Here is a 21,822-nt window from a genome sequence, read left to right as displayed (position 1 = left end):
CCCTTTTTAAGGAATGAGAAAATATAGGGACTAGAAACGTTTGCCCCGGTGATGCGGGAATGGAAAAAGAACAGATGATGGACAGAATGCTGAACAATGTCAAACATTCAGCCCCAGTCACAGATCTGGGTCTAAATTCATTGTTTTTTTTTGTTCGACATGCCAGTCCAGTTTGGACCTAGCCATACGCAAATCAGTCTTGACCCTTCTCCCCATGGGAAAAGTCCAGCTCGAACCGCCAGGCCAGGTCCTCCCTGGACCGAAAAACAAGCATCCTGGGACCAGTTGGGGGGTTATCACCCCTCATCAACCATACTAGCTTGAATCCGGTGTCATAGCGATCATGGGACCCATGTCTGGGCATGCCCTTTCCCACTTAGGGCGACCAATGCAAAAAGAATAGACGATGGACGGAAATACTAAACAATGTCAAATGTTCACCCCCGGTCACAGATCTGGGCCTAAATCCACAGTTTTTTGCTTATCACACCATTCCAGTTTAGTCCTGGCCACTTGCTGCGAGGGGACTGGCTCTATGGCTCCTTTTGAAAGGAGCGCCTGAAACTCCTCCAATTATAAGTCATTAATTTAGTAGCTGTGGTGGAGCTGCCTGACCCAGCTGTAATTTTCCTTGGCGATATCTAACTCTGCTGTGTATTACAGATTTCTGTTCAAGAGATGAAAGATGTAAGAGAAGTTACGTGCCCCTTAAACTCCCTATTTTAGACCACCTCTCAACTGTTTCCTATTCCTCACCCCGTGGCCCCACATTTAGGGTTCAAACAATCTTACTAAAGGTGATTATATTATATCACCCACAATATTGTAAAATACACCAATCCCCTAATGATTTGCTTGACCTTCTTATCTAAATCCCTCATTCGTGGGTAACCAGGACAGGTTGCAAACTATACCATCTGCTGCCTTTTCTCTCTGCACCAACATCAGTACTGTCCAATTCAGCCCCACTTTTGTTTAATTTTTCAGCCATAATTCGTTGTCAAAGGTTTGCACCCCTCAGCATAACCTTCACACACTTAAGAACACACTTGATAGTTTGGTTACTGCAGATGATCCAAATGTTGGAAAAATCAGCTATTCATTAACTTTTTTGCCTCTGTACCATTAATTAATCACAAACCCGAACCATCCTCCTGCGATATTACAAATTTCCAGTTTTGCAGCAGCAGTTATTTCATGCAGGTCACTACTTCCTTCTTTATGCAGACTGATGATTTCCTATGCCTCCCTTAACACACTGTCTCACTGTTCCCGTCCCCACCATCCCTCGGCTTCCAAAAGACAATGGGGAGCATAGCAAGGGACTAAGTATCAGCGGCCCTTACCAAGTGGGATTACCTGGTAAAGTTACAAAGTACCTCTCCATATCTTTAATTATACTCTTATGTGTTTTTCTAGTCTCCCACTCAGCTTCCTGTTCTCTGCAGTTCAGCAGCCCTGCAATTCCAGAGGCATTGCAGTATCACTAGACTACTGGTATGCATGGGTAGTTATATAGTGCAAACCCAGCTAGAAGGCAATGGAGCACTGTGCATTACATGTAAAAATGGGAGCCAACTTACAAGGTCATGTACAATAAGTGGGGATTACACAAATACAACTCACACATTAACACGTCACATTTTTCTTTTTTAGGCACTGGGAGATGAAGTGATTTTTCCTGACTCACACTGTGTGTAATACAGTGCAGAGACTGGGATCTGAACCCAGGTCCCCAGCTGTACCCGCTAGGAAACATCTCCTTCCACATATTTATCAAAAAAGTCTGACTGTCCCAGTCCTATGGTCCAAATATCTGGAGTCAATCACTGGGCCCTTTGCAATACAACCCATTGGTCCAGTCAATCAAAACAAGACACAAAGACATATTAGGGACATGCTGAAATCTGACCTGGAAATGCATTCTACACGTTATTTACCATTGGCTTTGTGTTTTGCCAGTCAATTTAGATTTACTGGCTGTACTTGTTTTAGCCCCTCAAGTGTGTCTTTGTCCTTCCCATGGAGCATTGCCTCTTTATCACCCCTTTGATTTGCTCCTTCTGTCCTTCCACAAAAGCTAACTTTTCAGGAACTCTCTCTTTTTTTTGTGAAGCACTCCAAGAGAGCCTGTATCTTTTGTAGCTGTTTCCGTTGTATACTTCTGTCCCCCCTGTGTTCCTTTTACTCTCAGCTTTGTGAACCAGAACACTAAACAAAGCACACTGGGAGATCGAATCAATACCAATACTAACTATAGTAAGGAAATCTTTGCCATAGTGGATAACTTCAATTCACCAGCAATAGACAAACTCAACCAGCCCTCCTGAGAACCTATTCAACAAACTCCCCTTTTTTCAGTAACAAAGTCACCATACACAGTAACTTGAACTCACAACTGTACATGTCAGACCTTGCCAATCAACTTGCGATCTTGTCCAAAGAACCTTCACTAACCACTTGGCCGTCATTACCTGGGATGAAACAACAACCTCCATGAACTCCATTCACTCTGGTGCCCCATCAGACGTACTCCAGCGGACTTCTACTCATAAGGACCATCCTCACACCCATCCTGAACACTTCCATCCCCTCAGCAACCTTTCCAGATGCCCAGAAACATCAACAGTCCCCCCCCCCCCTTGCTCAAGAAACCCTCTGCTTACTCCTCCTCACCTGCTAACTACAGACCCATGTCCCAGCTTCCATATCCACCCAGCCAAGGTACTCACTCACATCTGCTCTGCGCCAGGATATCCTATTGGGTGATAGCACTCCACACATCAACATAAGAGTACTGCACCCTCTTCGGGGGGGGGGGGCAGGGAGAGCTTATGGGACTGCTGTTAGTAATTCACCAAGCGTAGATATATATACACACCATTAAAGAAAGATTACCTCTTTATAATAGTCTCAAGAGCCTTGTGCTTTTTGTAGTCCTCTTAGTTCCACCAATGATCTAGCAGTTCAGTTCCACAATAGAGACTTGTAGGCTTTGCTGTTTGGCAGCTCAGTGAGCTCTAAACTAAGAGGGTCAGACAGCTCTCCTTGTGGCAGTGATCTTAAGTGACTGCTGTTGTTAGCACAATAGCTCCTCCAATAATCTAGCACTTAACGTATTGGGAGAAACTTCAGTACAGGCTTCTAGGCTCTGTTGCTGGACTGCTCAGTGGTTTCTACACCTGGAAACATAGACAGCCATCTAAAATTCTGCTTCACTGTAGCTCTTCAGTGTGTCATTGTATATCACCAGAAGCAGCCAAACATAGACACTGGACAAAGGGATGTTGCATTGCCCAGGAAAACCCACAGCAGAATGTGTGTATGGAGCATAATGTGAAGGAGCTAGCCTAACCGATTCACTGGCATGCTAATTTTAAGAGGTAGATAACTGCACCCCATCACTTTCAAAGTCCACCAACCGCCACTGATGTATGGTGTGGCACCTATGACGAGGTCTTTCCCCAAAACATGCTCTACACAGCCTCTGGATGTGCACAGTGGTATCCTGCACCCTATGCCCAGCCCCTTTGCCCGTAGAACCAGCTGCCCAAATTCTTTGAACGTGCACAGAGGGCAGTGGGCATAGTCAGAGCCCCTGCTAAGGCCAACCACCTGTAATAGAGAATAAACTGAGTGCAGGTGTCCACTCGCTTCACCCTTAGTTCTCATTTTAGCAATGTGAGCTTCTGGTATTATTTTTTTCAAATGTACAAATCTAAACAGCTCTGCAGATCAAAGATAGCACTTGCCAGCCATGATTTTGGTGCCCTCTGTCCCCACTGGCATTGTATGATCCAGCAGTTCTAAACATTTATTTATTAATTGTGGGTGCAAGATGTGGCCCTCTATGAACCCCCTACAGGCTCACTTGGGATGCATGATGCTCACTTATACTTCATGCCAAACATATTTTCTGTGACAAGGCATCTATTAATATTCACAGTTCTTTAGCGACACATAATGGAGGCCAGTACAAAATGTGGTGTCCCATTTGGATCTACTGTTCCTGTACTCCAACATAATAATTTTTTTTTAAAAGGCAGAAGCTTCAATAACACTCCACCGTCTCCAACACCCCCCCCCATCATTTTTTGCATTTACTATATGGATGGATGGATGCTACCCTAGCCATAACGTAGACCCCATTTTTTCCGAGATGTGGAATCCCTGAGCAGCTACAGATTTCACACACTGCATAACTGCAGACAGAAAAAACATGTACTGTACACTCACCATGACATATTTCTTGTGCCTCCTCTCTTTAATATGTTTATTTGCTGATGCTAGAGACTCCAGGAAAGCATCACATAGCTTGCACGTGTACACAGCAGTTGGGTAGCGCCAAGGCTTCCTTCCCTAAAATACAAAAAAGGAAAATTCAGGCACTTAAAACCATATCCGGAAAATAACAGGTTACTTGCCTGTACACAGTGGTTGTCTTGGGGTTGTCTACTTTTGGTATCTTTCGTAGATTCACATGCTTGAATAATATCTGTTGTCAAGGTGAGAGGCCCACTGTAATCACAATCAGCAGTGTAAAGCAAACTATTATAAGTAGATCATAAACATGTGACTTTGTAAGCTAATTCACATAGTTTTATAAAGAACCGAACTGCAGCCATCAGAGAATAGCTCTTGAATCATCCCTTACTACAAATATACCTCAGGTTTTCTATGCACAAGTGTAGGGTATACAATGTATAAACAAGAGGCATCCAATGAGGTGAGTCCTTCAAACTGAGAGGTGTGAGGGTTGCATGTTAACCTATGAAAGGTAACAATACTGGAGAACTACAGTCTACAGTTAAGTAACCTGCTTTTTCACCCGTACTGAATCTTTCATAGACTAGCATGCTTGCTTCCGGATAGTAAGCGGTATAAAAGACATTTTTGAAGGTGAGAAACTTTAGCATACTTATTGTAAATCATGTATACATAGAACAGACTAAAATGTGTTACAACTTATTGGAATAAATTGTGAAAAATTGTTTGACCCACAGCTGCATCCTGGCTTGAATAAATATCTAGACAGTCTAGTGAATGTATGAGTGTTTGTCCATGTTGCAGCCCTACACATGTCAGGTAATGAAATACCGGAGAAGAGGGCTGTAGAGGTTGTCACGTTCCTTGTGGAACGAGGACATAACTTGGTGGTTAGCGGACTTCCCGCTTTCGCATGACAAAACGTTATGGCTGTTGCAACTCATCTGGATACCCTGCCTCTCTGAAATGCTCGTCCCTTTCATAGAGTTGCAAATATCAACAGAAGTTGATCAGACTTTCTGAAAGATTTAGTTCTTTCAATGTATACTTTGAGACAACTTTAACATCCAAGGTATGAAGTGCTCTTTCTGCCTGATTGGACAGATTTTGGATGCAAGTCTTCAGATTAACAGCGCCATTAAGGTGGAAGTTAATTGGAACCTTGGGAATTAAATGAGGATTAGTCCTTAAAACAGCCTTGTCAGATTGAAATTGTCAGCATGGACTGGGAGTTGTAAAAGCTTTGATTTCAGAAATTCTTATGCAGACATAAGGGCTAACAAAAGAGACAATTTCCATGTTAGGTACTTCCTTTCAGCCTTGTGGATCGGTTCAAAGGGTCCCCTCCTGAGCTGGGCTAGAACCGTATTTAACTGCTGAGTATTCAGTGGTTTCTTAACTGGACCGTAAGCCCTAAAAAGTCCTTGTAAGAATTCCTTTAAAAATCAGTCGGACCATAAAGAATTCTAGTTCCAAAATCTTCTGAACCTGGAAATTGCTGTCAGGTAAACTTTGATTGAATTTACTAAGGTCCAGTCTGAGCTGGATTCAGAAGGTAAGGTAATTCCTGAAATTAGGTGGAGGTAAAAGCACGGCAGTCAGTTGTCGAACACCAATTGTAGAATTAAGCCCATTTTGCTTTATAGAACTCAGGAGTTTCAGCCCTTACTTTAGCTAACGTATGTTTGAAATGTTATGGAATATTCAATAGGTAAAACTCACTGTGTTCAAGAGTCAAGACAGTAAATTGAACAATTCTGTTGTTGGGAGAAGCACCTGTCCTTTGTTCACTAAGAGCACTCCTGGGATAGGTTTGAGTGGAATATGTGGCTGTTTGAACATGAGAAGTTCTGCAAACCAGAACTGTCTTGGCCACGGAGGAGCCACAAGAATAATGCAAAATAGTTCTCTTGCCAATTTGTTGAGTACTCAAGGAATTAGTGGTAGAGGGGAAAAAGCATAAACGAATATTCCCATCTATGGGACCTTGAAGGCATTTCCCCACGAGTCCTGGTGTGGAACCTTGCCTGTATAGAGATGACATTACCGGTTAAGAGGTGTAGTGAATAGATCTAGAGGTGGCTTTCCCCAGGTTCAAAACATTATCTTTAGGTGCGTTTGAGATAACTCCCATTGATGGTATCGTTTTGATGATCTGCTCTAATCGTCCACCCACTGATTGAAAACTGGGCATATCCCTGGAATGAACAAAGAGAATGTTTTTTCAAGACCAATTCCAGATTTTGTGAGCTTTAGAGGAATAGAGATTTTGTTCCTTCCCGTTTGTTTTATTTAAACATGGTGGTTGTACGAACTTGAGCTGAAGATTTCTTAATCCTTGGAAGGAAAACTCTGAGTCCCAAAGCCCTTAATGCCACAGAGTTTATGTGTCCCTTCTTTACCTCGATTGACCATCTGACACTCACTATGAGGTCTTGAAGATGAGCTCCCCATCCTCCAATACACATCTGTCGTCATGAAATAAAGCAGATGTTTGTTTAGGAATGTTGGGCCCAACATTAGACTGTACTTCTTTATCCACCAAGTCATGACTTTTAATTTCCGGTGTTGATTTTGAGCCATCCTATTGTTTGCTTTCACTGTTTGTCGATTTGTTCATAAATAGGTGAGAACTAGGAATTAGTGGAATGCCAGATGAAGACATTCCCAGGAACTGCTTTTACTTTATCACTAAAATTATTATTTTTCTTGCCAGAACCGAAACGGTCATAATTTTCACAATTATTTCCTTCGTAGGTAAAGTTTGGTGCCCCTTCATGTCTAAAACTGCTCCCAGAGCAGAAAGTCTCCTGCTTGGAGTGCTGCAGGATTTCTATTTGTTGAGCCCCAATCCCAAATCCTAGATAATTTGAAGACATGCTTTTGTTGAACGAGCTAGAGCCATGGATGAGGGTGCGTTTATGAGACAGTCATCCAAGGATGGGAAGATCCGTGATTATTCCTTCTAAAGAATGCTGCAATTGCAGCTATGCAATTTGTAAATTTTCTTTGAGCAGATTTTAAGCTGAAAGATAGAACTTAGAATCGGTAGTGTCATCTAGCCACTTAGAATCTGAGATGTCTCCTGTGTGACATGAATGGGGATATGCAAGTAAGCACCATGGAATTCCAGGGATATCTTTCAGTGTGACCATTCTGAATATTTGTGAGGTACTTGTTGAGATATCTCAGATCCATCACCTGCCTCTATTTCCCTGACCTTTTCTTTAGCAGAAAGAAATTGTAAAAGTTTGAGAGCTTTCCACTTACCTTCAAAGGTGCTGCAGAAAAAGTGGTGACCGATGCGAAGGATTATCACTGTCTTCCGGAAGAGTCATGTTGCCTTCCCGTACCCGATGGCTTTCTTCTAGAAGCCTGCTTGAAACAGGCCGCAGCTGGTGGTGGTGGTCTATACTGCTGTATAAACTTCTGCTGATATCCTTGTTAAGACGGATTGTGAAGTTGAAACCTTCTGGGCTGAAAACCACCTCCGGAAGGCTAGTGACCTCTTTTTCTAGCTCTGCAAAATGGCTGAAAATTCTGTTGTTGGAGCACACCCACAGATCTTGCAGTCTCTCTGGCAGTATTAACTGACTGGAAAGCCTCATCCACATGCTTTCTAATAAGGGTCTCTCCATCACAGGGCATATCTATGATCTTTGCCAGCACTCTTGTCTGAAAGAGGTCGCCTTTTGCCAAATTTGGCATCGTAGTACTTACAGCTTCAGCCATTTGTCTGAAACCTGCAAAGGCCACATCCATTGCAGTATTGATGATTTCCACAGACATTTTCTCTCTCTACTAGTTTTTGCCTCTTTCTGTTTGTCTTCTGGTAGAGAGTTAATGAATGCGCTCAAGTCTGACCACATTTGATGATCCCGTATACCCAGAAACACGAAAGTATTTGGTACTTGTATGGTCATGGCAGAGAAATGCCTTTCTAAGTTATATAATGTTCTTTCCTCCCTATCTGGAGGAGCTTAGCATTGTGTGGTAGGATTTTTGGACAAGAAGGTTTTTGGGGCCTTGTATTTTTTATCTAATTGTCGGATCACTGACGCCACAGTTGCAGGGTTTTTCCATACCAATTAAACTTTCTGTCCATATGCCTATTATGGGAGTAGATTTAGCCGACTTCCTGGCAGTTTCTTTAAAATCATAGAGGAAGCATTCAGTCTGTTGTATTGGTAATGGCAAGTCAAAGCGTTTAGTTGGTTGTTGCAGAAAAGCGTGCAAAACCCCATGTCATCTGATGAAGAACCAACTGTAGGGTGCGTTTGAGGAGATGAGTCTGGTGCAACAATATTCCCATTTGTCGCAGACTGTAGTGGACTGATCCTGTACTATTTCCTCTTCCTCAGGTTGATCATCATCGTCCTCTTCTATGTAGTCCTTGTGTATGGTGATAGGGTCTAGCGGATGTGGTTCCAAAGAAACACGTTGGTGAATAGTGGAACTTTTTTATGGTGGCGGTAACAGAAGAGAATGCAGACACACAACTGAAGGTACTGCTATTTGATTTGTGCACCGAGTTGTGGCTTCTCTTTCATGAAGTCTCTTGTAATAGTCTTGGAGCATGTGTCTGATATCTGTAATGAGAGTAATTGGGACCTGCATCATAGGCTCTCTAAAAACGGTTGATCTTCAAATGTATCCATATAAAGATAGTATTCTTGAAATTCCGTGAATCAGTTTGATCCTCATTTTGGAATGAGAAATCTCCTTGCAGGTAACCTGTTTCTTGGTTATCTTCCTCTTCATGTTCTGACAGTTTACATGGATCTGAGAAGGGCTACTTGCTATGCCAAATGGATAATCATCATATTTGTCCATTTCTGCCAGTTCCAGAAGACAAATTGGTTGGACTGAAGACACCCAGCTTGGGGACTTTTAGTCTGGCTTCAATGTAATCTCAGTTGGTCTTGTCTACGGGCTCGGCGTCGATCGTGGCCTTCGCTGTAAAAAAGGTTTCTCCTGTGACCAATGGCAGTTGAGGTTTGCTCATCAATGACGCAGACATCAATGGTTTCATCTTCGATATATTCGTAGATGATATTGTCAACAGAGATGAGCTGGTCATTGGCAGATTCACCGTCATTGGCCTCATCGGCACACATCTCATTGACATTAATCTTGATGACAATGAAACAGTAGTATTCCTCCACATAGATGTTGTGATGCTTTGGCCGTCAATTGAGTCGTTGACTGTTTCACCATCAATGCATGTTTTTTTAATGGGGTATCTCAATCCTCAAGGAGTCAAACATTCTTCCAGAGGATTAGGTGCTTTATCCCTAATTTCCACATGGAAAGTGCACTCTTATCCTTAAGGGTTTTGGCAGATAAATTCCTGCAATATTTCCATTCCCTGGCCTTATAACCAGGATGAAGGCAATATAGACACTCCTTATGATAATCGTCTTAGAAGAATTTAAGTTTGCTACAGGATTTACATGGTTTAAATTATCCTTTCTTTGATCCTTCGGACATGGATAGTTCAGTAAGAAAACAGCAGTCAATGATTTCTGTTGTTAAACGGCAGCTAGGTTCACATAAAGGTCAATAGTAAGAGTTTTCTTACTGACTCTGAGCAGAGCTCAGGCCAACTCCCTTCATAGGGCGTGCAGTAGAACAGTTGAGGGATGCTAGCCCTGGTGGTAAGGGATGATTCAAGACCTGTTCCCTGATTGGCTGCAGTTCAGTTCTTTCTAAAACTATGTGAATTGGCCTACCTGCTTAAGATCTACTGTATGAGACTTTGCTTTACACTGCTGATTATTACTGTGGGACTCCCACGTCAACGACAAGGAAGATTCAAGCATGTGAATCTAGGCAAATGGAAGATTTAACTTTGAACGCTACACTAAAGCCTCTCTATCCTCATCCCTATAGCTACTAGTGCTCTCACCCTTCAAGCCTTATCAAACTACTACTTTTCTCCAACCACTTTCCTCACCCTGCCAAGGTCCTTTTTCCCCCCCAATGAGAGAACACTAGTCACAGGAATTTTACGGTCCATTTACCAGTGGTAAACTGAGGCCGATAATGCTACTTGGAAGCATCTGCAAAAAGACAATACGCAAGAGAAGTTTACCTCCCCTTACTCACCGTTTGCTGGTTGCACAAAAGGATCCACTTAAAACCTATTGAGGAGACTGGCAAAAATCTCACCACAATGCCTAATAAATTGATTCCTTATGCATATTCAAGTTGCACACACGCGAGACAGTGATGCTCAGGAATGCCCAATGGCATGAGCAGAATATAAGATAATTACTTTGGGTGTGGGAGGGAACGTCAGCTTAGGAAGATGGTTGCTGGTCATCAATCCTTCCCCAAATAAGCAAAACCTAGACAACTTGAAACAGTTTATGATCTAAAAAGGCAAACTGAGTAACTCCACTTAGGTATACTTGTCATCTCGTGAGATACAGAAACTGTGGTATCACCCTTGAACATTGGGCTAAACGTACATGACGGACAAAGTATGCATTCGAGGTACGCCACGTTTCAAGGGCCTCCCACGCTAACAGCCATAAAACACTGCTACTTAGGGAGCCGTAGCCCAGCGGCAAGCCTTACTCCGAGGGAGCGGACAAAGTTGTAGTGCCTTTATTATTCTTAATTAATCAAGAGAGCCCTGGCAGTGGCATATGCCGCAAAATTACAGTGCAGCTTAAAGCAGTGCGGCATCGAGACCGCTTTTGCCGCCTTGTGAAAACAATCAGACAAGCGGGTAGCAAAGAAAACAATTGCACTTTACTCTAAAACTACGTATGTAAGATGCATGTTATAATAAACACAAAAAAAGAAAAGTGGGATTCCAACATACCGCCTTTTAAAATGTTCTGCTTGAGACGCCGAATTAAAAAAAAACAAAAAAACCAGACAGTTCCAGCTTTTAGACTACATTTTTGCCTAATGAGACCCCAATCTCCACCCAAGAGAGCGCGAGCAAACCATATACCACTGGTGAAAGAGACTTCTGCCTTAAATGTATTAGCAATAGAAGTCATTCCTCTGCAGCATCGCCAAACTTGCAAATAAGAAATGGTCTCTGGTTTGTTCCCCCCTTGACTCGAGCAGACTTGCGACAGATATTCCCTTCAATGGCATGAAGTAGCAGGCATGAGCGTGCAGTCCATCGCCTGGCAACGCATGGGCAGTCCGGCGCCTGCAAGAGGATCCCTGATCCCACCGACAAGCAGTGCGCAGTGGTGGGACATCAGAGATTGCTAGTTGCATTTATATACACCTACTCCTGACAAGGCGTTACCAGGGCAAAACCCGATACACATAAAAAAAAAATCCTACATATTCAGATACTTTACGTTCTGCCAATATACTCTTAGTGCAATGCACATGTTTGTGGGCATTGTTATTTATCAGAACTTGCTGTATGGCTTTGTTGAAGGAATAGTCTAAATTTATCATATTACATGTCTAGCTTTGCAGCATGAAATTTACAAATATAGAAAGCATAATGCCCAGGGTTAAACGTGCCATCCCATTGCATTTCATAGAATAAAAACAGTTCTGTTTGAAAATACCCCCTTGACACACTCCTTTAAACTTAAAAATGTTGTGGGTCGCCAAACCTTCTTTAAATATACTGCAAGCATTAGCGTTTTAAACCAGGTTATTGAGACACAAAACTAGGATTTGCTAAAATCTAACACTGGGAAAGGGAATGGTCGCCTCCAATAAAATGCAAATTTCAGAATGGCATTGGAATGCCAGTACCTGACAGCGAACTGCAGCTTCAAGGAGGGCTGTTTTGGGGCCAATCCGGGGACAGGCTGTCAGTGTTTGTAAAACGGACACAGCAGGCTAGCACCTCAAAACTGCCAACTGCGTGATCTCACGCGGAGGACTTTCTGGGTTCGGTGGGCAGGTTGTGAGGAATGAATGGCCTACCATGCGTAGAGATTTCTCACTAGAGATAAGTATACTTTTCTGTTTTTTACCGAATGTTGCTAACAAAGTTTTTTTTTTTTTTTTTAATAATACGTCCTTGTCTAATGTAGCTGATAGTCATGCAAAGCCTCGAAACTTAAACAAGTAATTAAATAAACCAGCAGGCCTTTTACCGCCCACTGCTGAGGACCGCATACTTGGCTCAAAGTGCAAACGAACGAGTTACTTACCTTCGGTAACGACTTTTCTGGTGGATACATTAGCTACCTGTGGATTCCTCACCTGATGAATACTCCCATGGCGCCAGCATTCGACGGAAATCTTCTTACTAGTCTCTGCACGTCGACGAGGACGTCACTCTAGCCCACGCGACGCCGTCTGACGTCATACAGGCAATAAGAGGTCCTCGCCGACGTGCCGAGGACAGTACCAACATTTTTTACGTGCATGAGAATAATAATAACCCAATGTAATGAAAGAGCAAAGCAACATCTCTTAATATTGTAAATCACACCACATTGCAATAAAATAGCTGTAGATTTAATATAACCTTTTTTTTTTTTTTTTTTTTTTTTTTTAAACAAATAAATATATTTATACATACGAATCATGTATATACCCAATATATATATAGATTTATATATAAATATACACATATATACAAATATCATATATGCAAAATGTATTGCAACTTTGAAGACCAAAAGGAGCACACTCAAGGATTGCTTGGAGAGACCAAAAAGGCAACGGGGAGGCGGGTGGGACCGAAGGTAAGTAACTCGTTCTTCTGATGGATACAACTACCTGTGGATTCCTCACCTGATGAATAGAGTCCCAAAGCAGTACCACGCCCGGCGGTGGGTGCCTAAATGGTCAAACCAAGAAATCCTGCAGCACTGACCGTGCAAAATGACCGTCCCTTCTGACCTCAGAGTCCAAACAGTAATGTTTCACAAAAGTGTGAAGGGACGACCAAGTTGCGGCCTTGCAGATGTCGACCACAGGAACACCCCTGGCCAAGGCCGAAGAGGCCGACTTAGCTCTGGTGGAGTGAGCCCTAATGCCCTCAGGCGGATCCTTCTTTGCCAAAGAGTAACAGATTTTAATGCAAAGAACAACCCACCTGGAGAGTGTTCTCTTGTGGACTGCCTTTCCTCTCCTCTTGCCCACGTATCCGACAAACAGCTGAACCTCCAGCCTGATATCCTTCATTCTGTCGATATAGAAGCTCAACGCCCTTTTTGGGTCCAGGCGATGTAGTCTTTCTTCCTCCTTTGAAGGATGAGGCGGAGGATAAAACGTGGACAAAGTGATTGTCTGAGCCAAATGGAAGGGTGAAACAACCTTCGGAAGGAAAGCAGCCTTGGTCCTCAACACCACCTTATCCCCATAAAACGTTATATAAGGGGGTTTAACCGATAAGGCCTGCAACTCACTCACTCTCCTTGCAGATGTTATAGCTACCAGGAATACTGTTTTAATAACCAAATACCTTAAGGGGCAAGAATGCATAGGCTCAAAAGGGGACCCCATAAGGAAAGTCAGGACCAAGGACAAATCCCATTGAGGCATAACGAATGGCCGCTAAGATAACATCCACTACATCAGGCGGGAGAGAGAAGGAACTCAGGTTTCCCCGTTCAATCTCCAAGCATGTAGGTGCAGACTCTGGAGGTTGGGGTGTAAAACCTGCCCCTGCGACTGCGAGAGGAGGTCTGCCCTGAGAGGGAGACGGAGCGGAGGGCACATTGAGAGTTGGAGAAGGTCGGAGTACCATACCCTCCTTGGCCAATCCGGAGCTATTAAGATGACTTGGGCCCGGTCTTGGCGAATTTTCCTCAACACTCGAGGAATCAAGGGTATGGGGGGAAACGCGTAAAGCAACTGGTCGCACCAGGTTATCTGAAACGCGTCCCCCAACGCTCCCTGCATCGGATACTGGAGGCTGCAGAATAACGGGCAATGCGCGTTCTCCCGAGTGGCAAACAGATCTATCCGAGGAAACCCCCACATCTGGAAGAATAAACAGACTTGATCTGGATGGAGACGCCACTCGTGGTCTGCCGAGAATTGGCGACTGAGACTGTCCGCACGTACATTCAAGACCCCGGCCAGATGATTTGCCACCAAGCAAATCTGATGGTCCTTTGCCCAGGACCATAGCCGAAGAGCTTCTCTGCAGAGAAGGTACGACCCTAATCCTCCCTGTTTGTTTATGTACCACATCGTGGTAGTATTGTCCGTCAGGACCTGTACCGACTGACCACGAAGGGATGGGAGGAAGGCCTTGAGAGCCAGACGTACAGCCCGTAACTCCAACAGATTGATATGAAACACCTGTTCCTCTGGAGACCAAAGCCCTTTGATCTCCAGATCCCCCAGATGAGCTCCCCATCCTAGGGTGGAAGCATCCGTTATGACCGTGGCCACTGGTGGCGACTGCGCGAACGGCTTTCCCTGTGAAAGATTGTTGCCCGCAATCCACCACTTCAATTCCACAGCAGCATCTCTGGAGATCTTGACAGTACCTTCTAAATCTCCCTTGTGTTGAGACCACTGCCTTCGGAGGCACCACTGAAGAGCCCTCATGTGCCAGCGAGCATGCGTGACCAACAGAATGCAGGAGGCGAACAGACCGAGCAGACGAAGGACCTTGAGGACTGGAACTACCGCTCCATTTCGAAACATTGGAACCAATTCCTGAATATCTTGAATCCGCTGAGGCGGAGGAAAGGCTCGACTCAATGTTGTATCCAGTACTGCCCCTATGAACAGGAGGCGCTGAGAGGGCTCCAGGTGAGATTTGGGCACGTTCACCGAAAAGCCCAGGTCGAACAACAACTGGGTTGTTGACTGCAGATGATGCGACACAAGCTCCGGGGACTTAGCTTTGATCAACCAGTCGTCCAAGTAAGGGAATACTGCTATCCCCTTCCTTCTGAGCTCCGCCGCAACCACTGACATCACCTTTGTGAAGACTCGAGGTGCTGAAGTAAGACCAAACGGGAGGACCGCAAACTGATAGTGCTGCGACCCTACCACAAACCGGAGATACTTCCTGTGCGACTTGAGTATCGGGATATGAAAGTAAGCATCCTGCAAGTCGACAGACACCATCCAATCTTCCTTGTTCAACGCCAAAAGCACCTGTGCTAGGGTCAGCATCTTGAACTTTTCCTGTTTGAGGAACCAATTCAAGATCCTCAGATCCAGGATTGGTCTCAACTGACCATCCTTTTTGGGAATCAGGAAGTATCTTGAGTAACAACCTCGACCCTTTTCCTGCTCTGGGACCAACTCTACCGCGCCCTTTGAAAGGAGGACTTGAACCTCCTGTTCTAGCAACAGGAGGTGTTCTTCTGAACAATAAGATGGGCGGGGCGGGATGAGGGGCGGGAACTCCCGAAAGGGAAGGGCGTAGCCTTTCCCCACAATGCCGAGAACCCAAGTGTCCGTGGTGATAGACTTCCACTTGTGGAGAAAATGCTGTAATCTTCCCCCTACAGGAGAGGAGTGAGTGGGAAACGGTGGAAGCCTAAGGCTGCTTCCCCTGCTGCACCCCTCCAGAGGATGAGGAAGAGGCAGAGTGCTGTTGAGAGGCTCCTCTGGTACGGGCCCCACCCCTCCCCCTCCCTCTAAATGACCTATAGGGGAGGGAAGAGGCGGGTTGCTGGAACCTCCCCCGAAAGGAAGAGGAAGAAGAGCCACGCCCAAATCCCCGAAACCTCCTGAAAAATCTAGAAGAGGCAGAGGAAGAAGGAGCTTGCAGTCCTAACGATTTGGCTGTGGCTCTGCTCTCCTTAAATCGTTCCAAGGCCGAATCTGCCTTGGCTCCAAGCAGTCTGTTCCCATCAAACGGGAGGTCCAGCAGGGTCAAATGCACATCCGCCGAAAACCCTGAGTTTCGGAGCCAGGCCTGTCTTCTTGCCACCACAGCCGTGCCCATCGCCCTGGCCACTGAGTCGGTCGTGTCCAGCCCAGACTGGATAATCTGGGTCGCGGCAGCCTGGGCGTCCGAGACCACATCCAAGAGACCCTGGGGAAGCTCCGTAAATGAAGACGAAATATCATCCATCAGAGCATGGATGTACCTCCCCAGAATGCACGTTGCGTTGGTGGCCTTCAACGCCAAACTGCATGACGAAAATATTTTCTTGGACTGCGCATCCAGTTTCTTGGAGTCTCTGTCTCCAGGCACCGTCGGGAAGGAGCCAGGCGCTGACTTTGAGGAACAGGAGGCTTGCACCACCAAGCTCTCTGGCGTAGGGTGTCTAGAGAGAAAGCCAGGGTCAGATGCTGCAGCTCGATACCTCCTGGCCACAGCCCTATGAACGGCCGAAGAAGACACCGGCTTCTTCCACACCTCCAACACCGGATCCAGCAAAGCCTCATTAAATGGCAAGAGAGGCTCAGCTGCAGCAGAGGCCGGATGCAATACCTCTGTCAGCAAATTCTGCTTCGCCTCTGCCACCGGCAAAGGCAGGTCCAAAAAGCTCGCTGCCTTCCTCACCACAGCATGAAAGGAAGCAGCCTCCTCCGTATATTCCCCTGGAGATGAAAGGTCCCACTCAGGGGAAGTGTCCAGCCCACTGGCTGTATCCAGACCATGTAGTCCGTCTCCAGAGTCCTCAATCTCTCCCTCCTCTAAGACTCGCTGGTACTCCTGCTCTTCTAAAAGACGGAGAGCACGCCTCCTCGAATGAAGTCTCTCCTCGATACGCGGAGTCGACATGACCTCCGCCGACGTCGAAGAACGGCGCCGATCTCCAGAAGCATCTGACGCCGCGTCCGGCGCCACAGGCAGCTTCGGCGCCGAGGTAGGAGCCGGAGGACGAGGTCTTGGAGCCGATGGACCAACCGGAGTCACAGGGCAAAATCCTGACTTCGACGGAAGGGCAACCTCCGGGGCCGAAACATCCGAAGCCACCGGAGCGGCCACCGGCGCCGAGCCCACATTCCCAAAAGGGAGAAAGGGCATAAAGGGTGCCGGCCGAAGAGGCGCAGGATCACCCAACGAAAAGGCCAAGGGCCCCGAAGGACCAGCCGGAGCAGCTCCTGGAGCCATCTGCTGAAAGATGGTATACATCGCATTAAGAAACGCGGTACTATCGGCTCCAGGAGTGGGAAAAGCCGGATACTGGGGTGCCTGGATCGAGGGCGACCCCGACGCCGGCCTCGACGTCTGCGACGCCGGAGAAAACACAAGAGGCTGCACCACCTCAATCACTGACGCCTGACCAGGCGAAGTCGGTGACGCCGGAGAGGGCAACGGCGTCGATGGATGCGGCGTGACTGTGGGGCTGACCTCCCAAGTCCTCCGACGCCGAGCCGAAGGTGACCTCGAACGAGACTCCTTGCTGGAATGACGTCGTGAGTCTCTACGGCGCCGGGAGTCTCGATGACGCCGGTGAGACCTTGGCGAAGAAGACTTCTTATGATGTTTCTCCTTCTTCTTTGACTTTGCCATGAATAACTTGGCCTCACGCTCTTTGAGGGCCTTCGGATTCATGTGTTGACATGAATCGCAAGTCGAGACGTCGTGGTCGGAGCTCAAACACCATAGACAGTCGGAGTGAGGATCTGTAACTGACATCTTGCCCCCACACTCTCGACAGGGCTTGAAACCCGACTTCCTCTGAGACATTATTACCGCAGAGAAGACTACGCAGCAGACAATACACTGTAACCACGAAGGTAACAGTAGCTCCCTCGAAGATAACCGTTTCGAATGCACAGAAAAAAGGGAACTGTCATCGGCACGTCGGCGAGGACCTCTTATTGCCTGTATGACGTCAGACGGCGTCGCGTGGGCTAGAGTGACGTCCTCGTCGACGTGCAGAGACTAGTAAGAAGATTTCCGTCGAATGCTGGCGCCATGGGAGTATTCATCAGGTGAGGAATCCACAGGTAGTTGTATCCATCAGAAATGACCAATATATACTGCCCGAATTAAAGCCTTATCTGAAGCAAACGAAAACTGAAGATTAGCAGAACACGAGCATGAAAGGAAGGAAAAAAAAAATCATCTAAAGAGGATTTAAACACAACAAAGCATAATAAGTACAGTAGTTGGTCACTACTCAAAAAGAAAAAGGCAGGACAAAGACATGACTGACCATTAGCAAGGAAGAATTTTCAAATGACACTAAAACAAGCAAATGAAATAGCTTGAATCCCACAGTAAGTATACTAAAAGTATACACAAGGTCAAATGATTGCACTCGACCTAAAAAGAGATGGTGCTGTAGTAACATTTGATGGCTTTTTTTCTAAACTTTTATGAGGCGCTTTAAATTCCTTCTTTATTGGGCACTTTGTCTGATGGATGGAGTCATGCCATTGTTCATGCCACACAAAGGAGACACAGGATCACTACAGACATGATCCTTAGGCTTCACTGTTAAGAAGCAATACTGACTGCCTACATATTGCTAGGCAAAGTTGAATATATGTACACACCATGAGCTTTTTAACAAATACCCTTTACAGTATCTAAGAGGCACAAAATGACAACCTTAACTTTGAGGTTCTCTAGGGCATCGTACACCTATACACTCCCCTCATTCTGCAGTACCTTGGGGAGTCCATGAACGCTATGCAAGCAGACCTAGCTGTTTGTTCAAGTAGTCAGTTACCTGGGATTACTGCTTTTTAGCACTAAGATGCCTTAAACAGAATATGTATGTATGTATTATAAAACAAGAAAATAAATACATGCCTCCTGCCAGTCCCTGTGGGACACAAAAGACTGTTTCCTTCATCCCAGGTCTTAAGAGGGCATACCAACGGCTGCAACTGGCAATCTAATTTTTTTAAACAAAATTTTAACTCTCTCTCTCTCTCTCTCGAAATACAGGGAGTGCAGAATTATTAGGCAAGTTGTATTTTTGAGGATTAATTTTATTATTGAACAACAACCATGTTCTCAATGAACCCAAAAAACTCATTAATATCAAAGCTGAATATTTTTGGAAGTAGTTTTTAGTTTGTTTTTAGTTTTAGCTATGTTAGGGGGATATCTGTGTGTGCAGGTGACTATTACTGTGCATAATTATTAGGCAACTCAACAAAAAAAAATATATACCCATTTCAATTATTTATTATTACCAGTGAAACCAATATAACATCTCAACATTCACAAATATACATTTCTGACATTCAAAAACAAAACAAAAAAAAAATCAGTGACCAATATAGCCACCTTTCTTTGCAAGGACACTCAAAAGCCTGCCATCCATGGATTCTGTCAGTGTTTTGATCTGTTCACCATCAACATTGCGTGCAGCAGCAACCACAGCCTCCCAGACACTGTTCAGAGAGGTGTACTGTTTTCCCTCCTTGTAAATCTCACATTTGATGATGGACCACAGGTTCTCAATGGGGTTCAGATCAGGTGAACAAGGAGGCCATGTCATTAGATTTCCTTCTTTTATACCCTTTCTTGCCAGCCACGCTGTGGAGTACTTGGACGCGTGTGATGGAGCATTGTCCTGCATGAAAATCATGTTTTTCTTGAAGGATGCAGACTTCTTCCTGTACCACTGCTTGAAGAAGGTGTCTTCCAGGAACTGGCAGTAGGACTGGGAGTTGAGCTTGACTCCATCCTCAACCCGAAAAGGCCCCACAAGCTCATCTTTGATGATACCAGCCCAAACCAGTACTCCACCTCCACCTTGCTGGCGTCTGAGTCGGACTGGAGCTCTCTGCCCTTTACCAATCCAGCCACGGGCCCATCCATCTGGCCCATCAAGACTCACTCTCATTTCATCAGTCCATAAAACCTTAGAAAAATCAGTCTTGAGATATTTCTTGGCCCAGTCTTGACGTTTCAGCTTGTGTGTCTTGTTCAGTGGTGGTCGTCTTTCAGCCTTTCTTACCTTGGCCATGTCTCTGAGTATTGCACACCTTGTGCTTTTGGGCACTCCAGTGATGTTGCAGCTCTGAAATATGGCCAAACTGGTGGCAAGTGGCATCGTGGCAGCTGCACGCTTGACTTTTCTCAGTTCATGGGCAGTTATTTTGCGCCTTGGTTTTTCCACACGCTTCTTGCGACCCTGTTGACTATTTTGAATGAAACGCTTGATTGTTCGATGATCACGCTTCAGAAGCTTTGCAATTTTAAGAGTGCTGCATCCCTCTGCAAGATATCTCACTATTTTTGACTTTTCTGAGCCTGTCAAGTCCTTCTTTTGACCCATTTTGCCAAAGGAAAGGAAGTTGCCTAATAATTATGCACACCTGATATAGGGTGTTGATGTCATTAGACCACACCCCTTCTCATTACAGAGATGCACATCACCTAATATGCTTAATTGGTAGTAGGCTTTCGAGCCTATACAGCTTGGAGTAAGACAACATGCATAAAGAGGATGATGTGGTCAAAATACTCATTTGCCTAATAATTCTGCACTCCCTGTATTTAGTATTTAGGTGTGGATGGATCAGCGATCCAATGCTTAATTCGAGTTGTTACTGGAAGGAACTGGTCAGGCCTTTGGGTCTAGCTGTGGGTGCCATCCCTGCCAACTGAAAATCTAGACATGCCCAGTCCATTTTGAGAGGAGGTCTCCCTCCCTATTACCAAGACTGGAGACAAGTTGGGTCTGCAACCAGCCTCCCCCTGAATGTGTCCTGAAAAACAAAGTTGTCCCATTAGCTGGACTACAGGTTTTGGAAACAACCTGCTTTTTGGTATTCACAACACAGTTTGACTTAGGTGTGAGCTCTATCCCAGTTTTGGGTGGTTGGTCTTTAGGCTCATTTATTTTTTAAACTGCTTTTGATGAGAATTTAGTTGCAGGCTCTCCAACCTACTGCACTGCCAGCCTTACAACCGGAGATACAGAGTCACCAGGGCAGCAAAATAAAAAATAAATTATGTTGCCCTTATGTTTATCGAGATCCACCAAAATTTTAAATATTTCATTCTATGGTACAACAGTGTTGCACCATCCAGTTGTAAGCCCATCATGAAACAACTAACTTAACCCACTGGCAGCACTATCCACATCACTACTAGTTTGGTATCCTGATATTTATAGTAGTTGCTACCTTAGTTGAGAGACAATACGTATATCCAACAAGATTTATTGTTTTTCAATGTGTAGTATCTCTGTCTATTGCCTGCTTAAAATTAAACACACTTTAGTAAGGCCAAACAATCCCAAGGTTTTCTGAGAATATCTTAAAACTTCCCCACAAATAAAATTTGTTTAGCAGATGTAATGTTCTAGAAAATCTACTACCTCGCTTCTATACATGCATTTGGGTTTTAGCCTCTGAAAGCGGTGGTACCTTCTAGTTGTGTGCATCATATTATAATTAGCCCCTGGAAATAAACTCCTATAGTTCCAAGAATGTACAGAAATGACTTAACATGTGGTTTGCACTATTTACAGTGTCTCTTGTTTTAAGCATGACAGCCTCTCACACTATGCTTGAACTGCACAACACTGGAGAGTGAAGCACACATATGTGATAATTTGCTTATCAAATGTGAGTGCAACACTACTGGTGTCCATGGAACATGAATAATAAAACAGCAACACCACACAAATACTGCCCAGTAAACAATGATTGTCTCAGTACCCAAAGAACACACCTCATATCACAGAGTGCATCAGAGATAAGTGGAATGGG

At 44.9% G+C, this 21,822-nt stretch overlaps 1 protein-coding gene across 2 annotated transcripts in view; it reads right to left on the bottom strand.

Moving 5' to 3' along the window:
- TUT7 (terminal uridylyl transferase 7) overlaps positions 1-21,822 on the bottom strand; it is a 1,097,449-nt gene that overhangs the window by 1,037,038 nt on the left and 38,589 nt on the right. For both annotated transcript variants that reach the window (XM_069228237.1, XM_069228248.1), the window contains exon 3: positions 4,237-4,359. In XM_069228237.1, coding sequence (XP_069084338.1) covers positions 4,237-4,359 — 123 coding nt within the window. The remainder of the gene's footprint in view (positions 1-4,236; positions 4,360-21,822) is intronic.

Source organism: Pleurodeles waltl, chromosome 1_1, assembly GCF_031143425.1.
Source record: "Pleurodeles waltl isolate 20211129_DDA chromosome 1_1, aPleWal1.hap1.20221129, whole genome shotgun sequence".
NCBI lineage: Eukaryota > Metazoa > Chordata > Amphibia > Caudata > Salamandridae > Pleurodeles > Pleurodeles waltl.
This window is presented reverse-complemented; position numbering and strand designations above follow the sequence as displayed.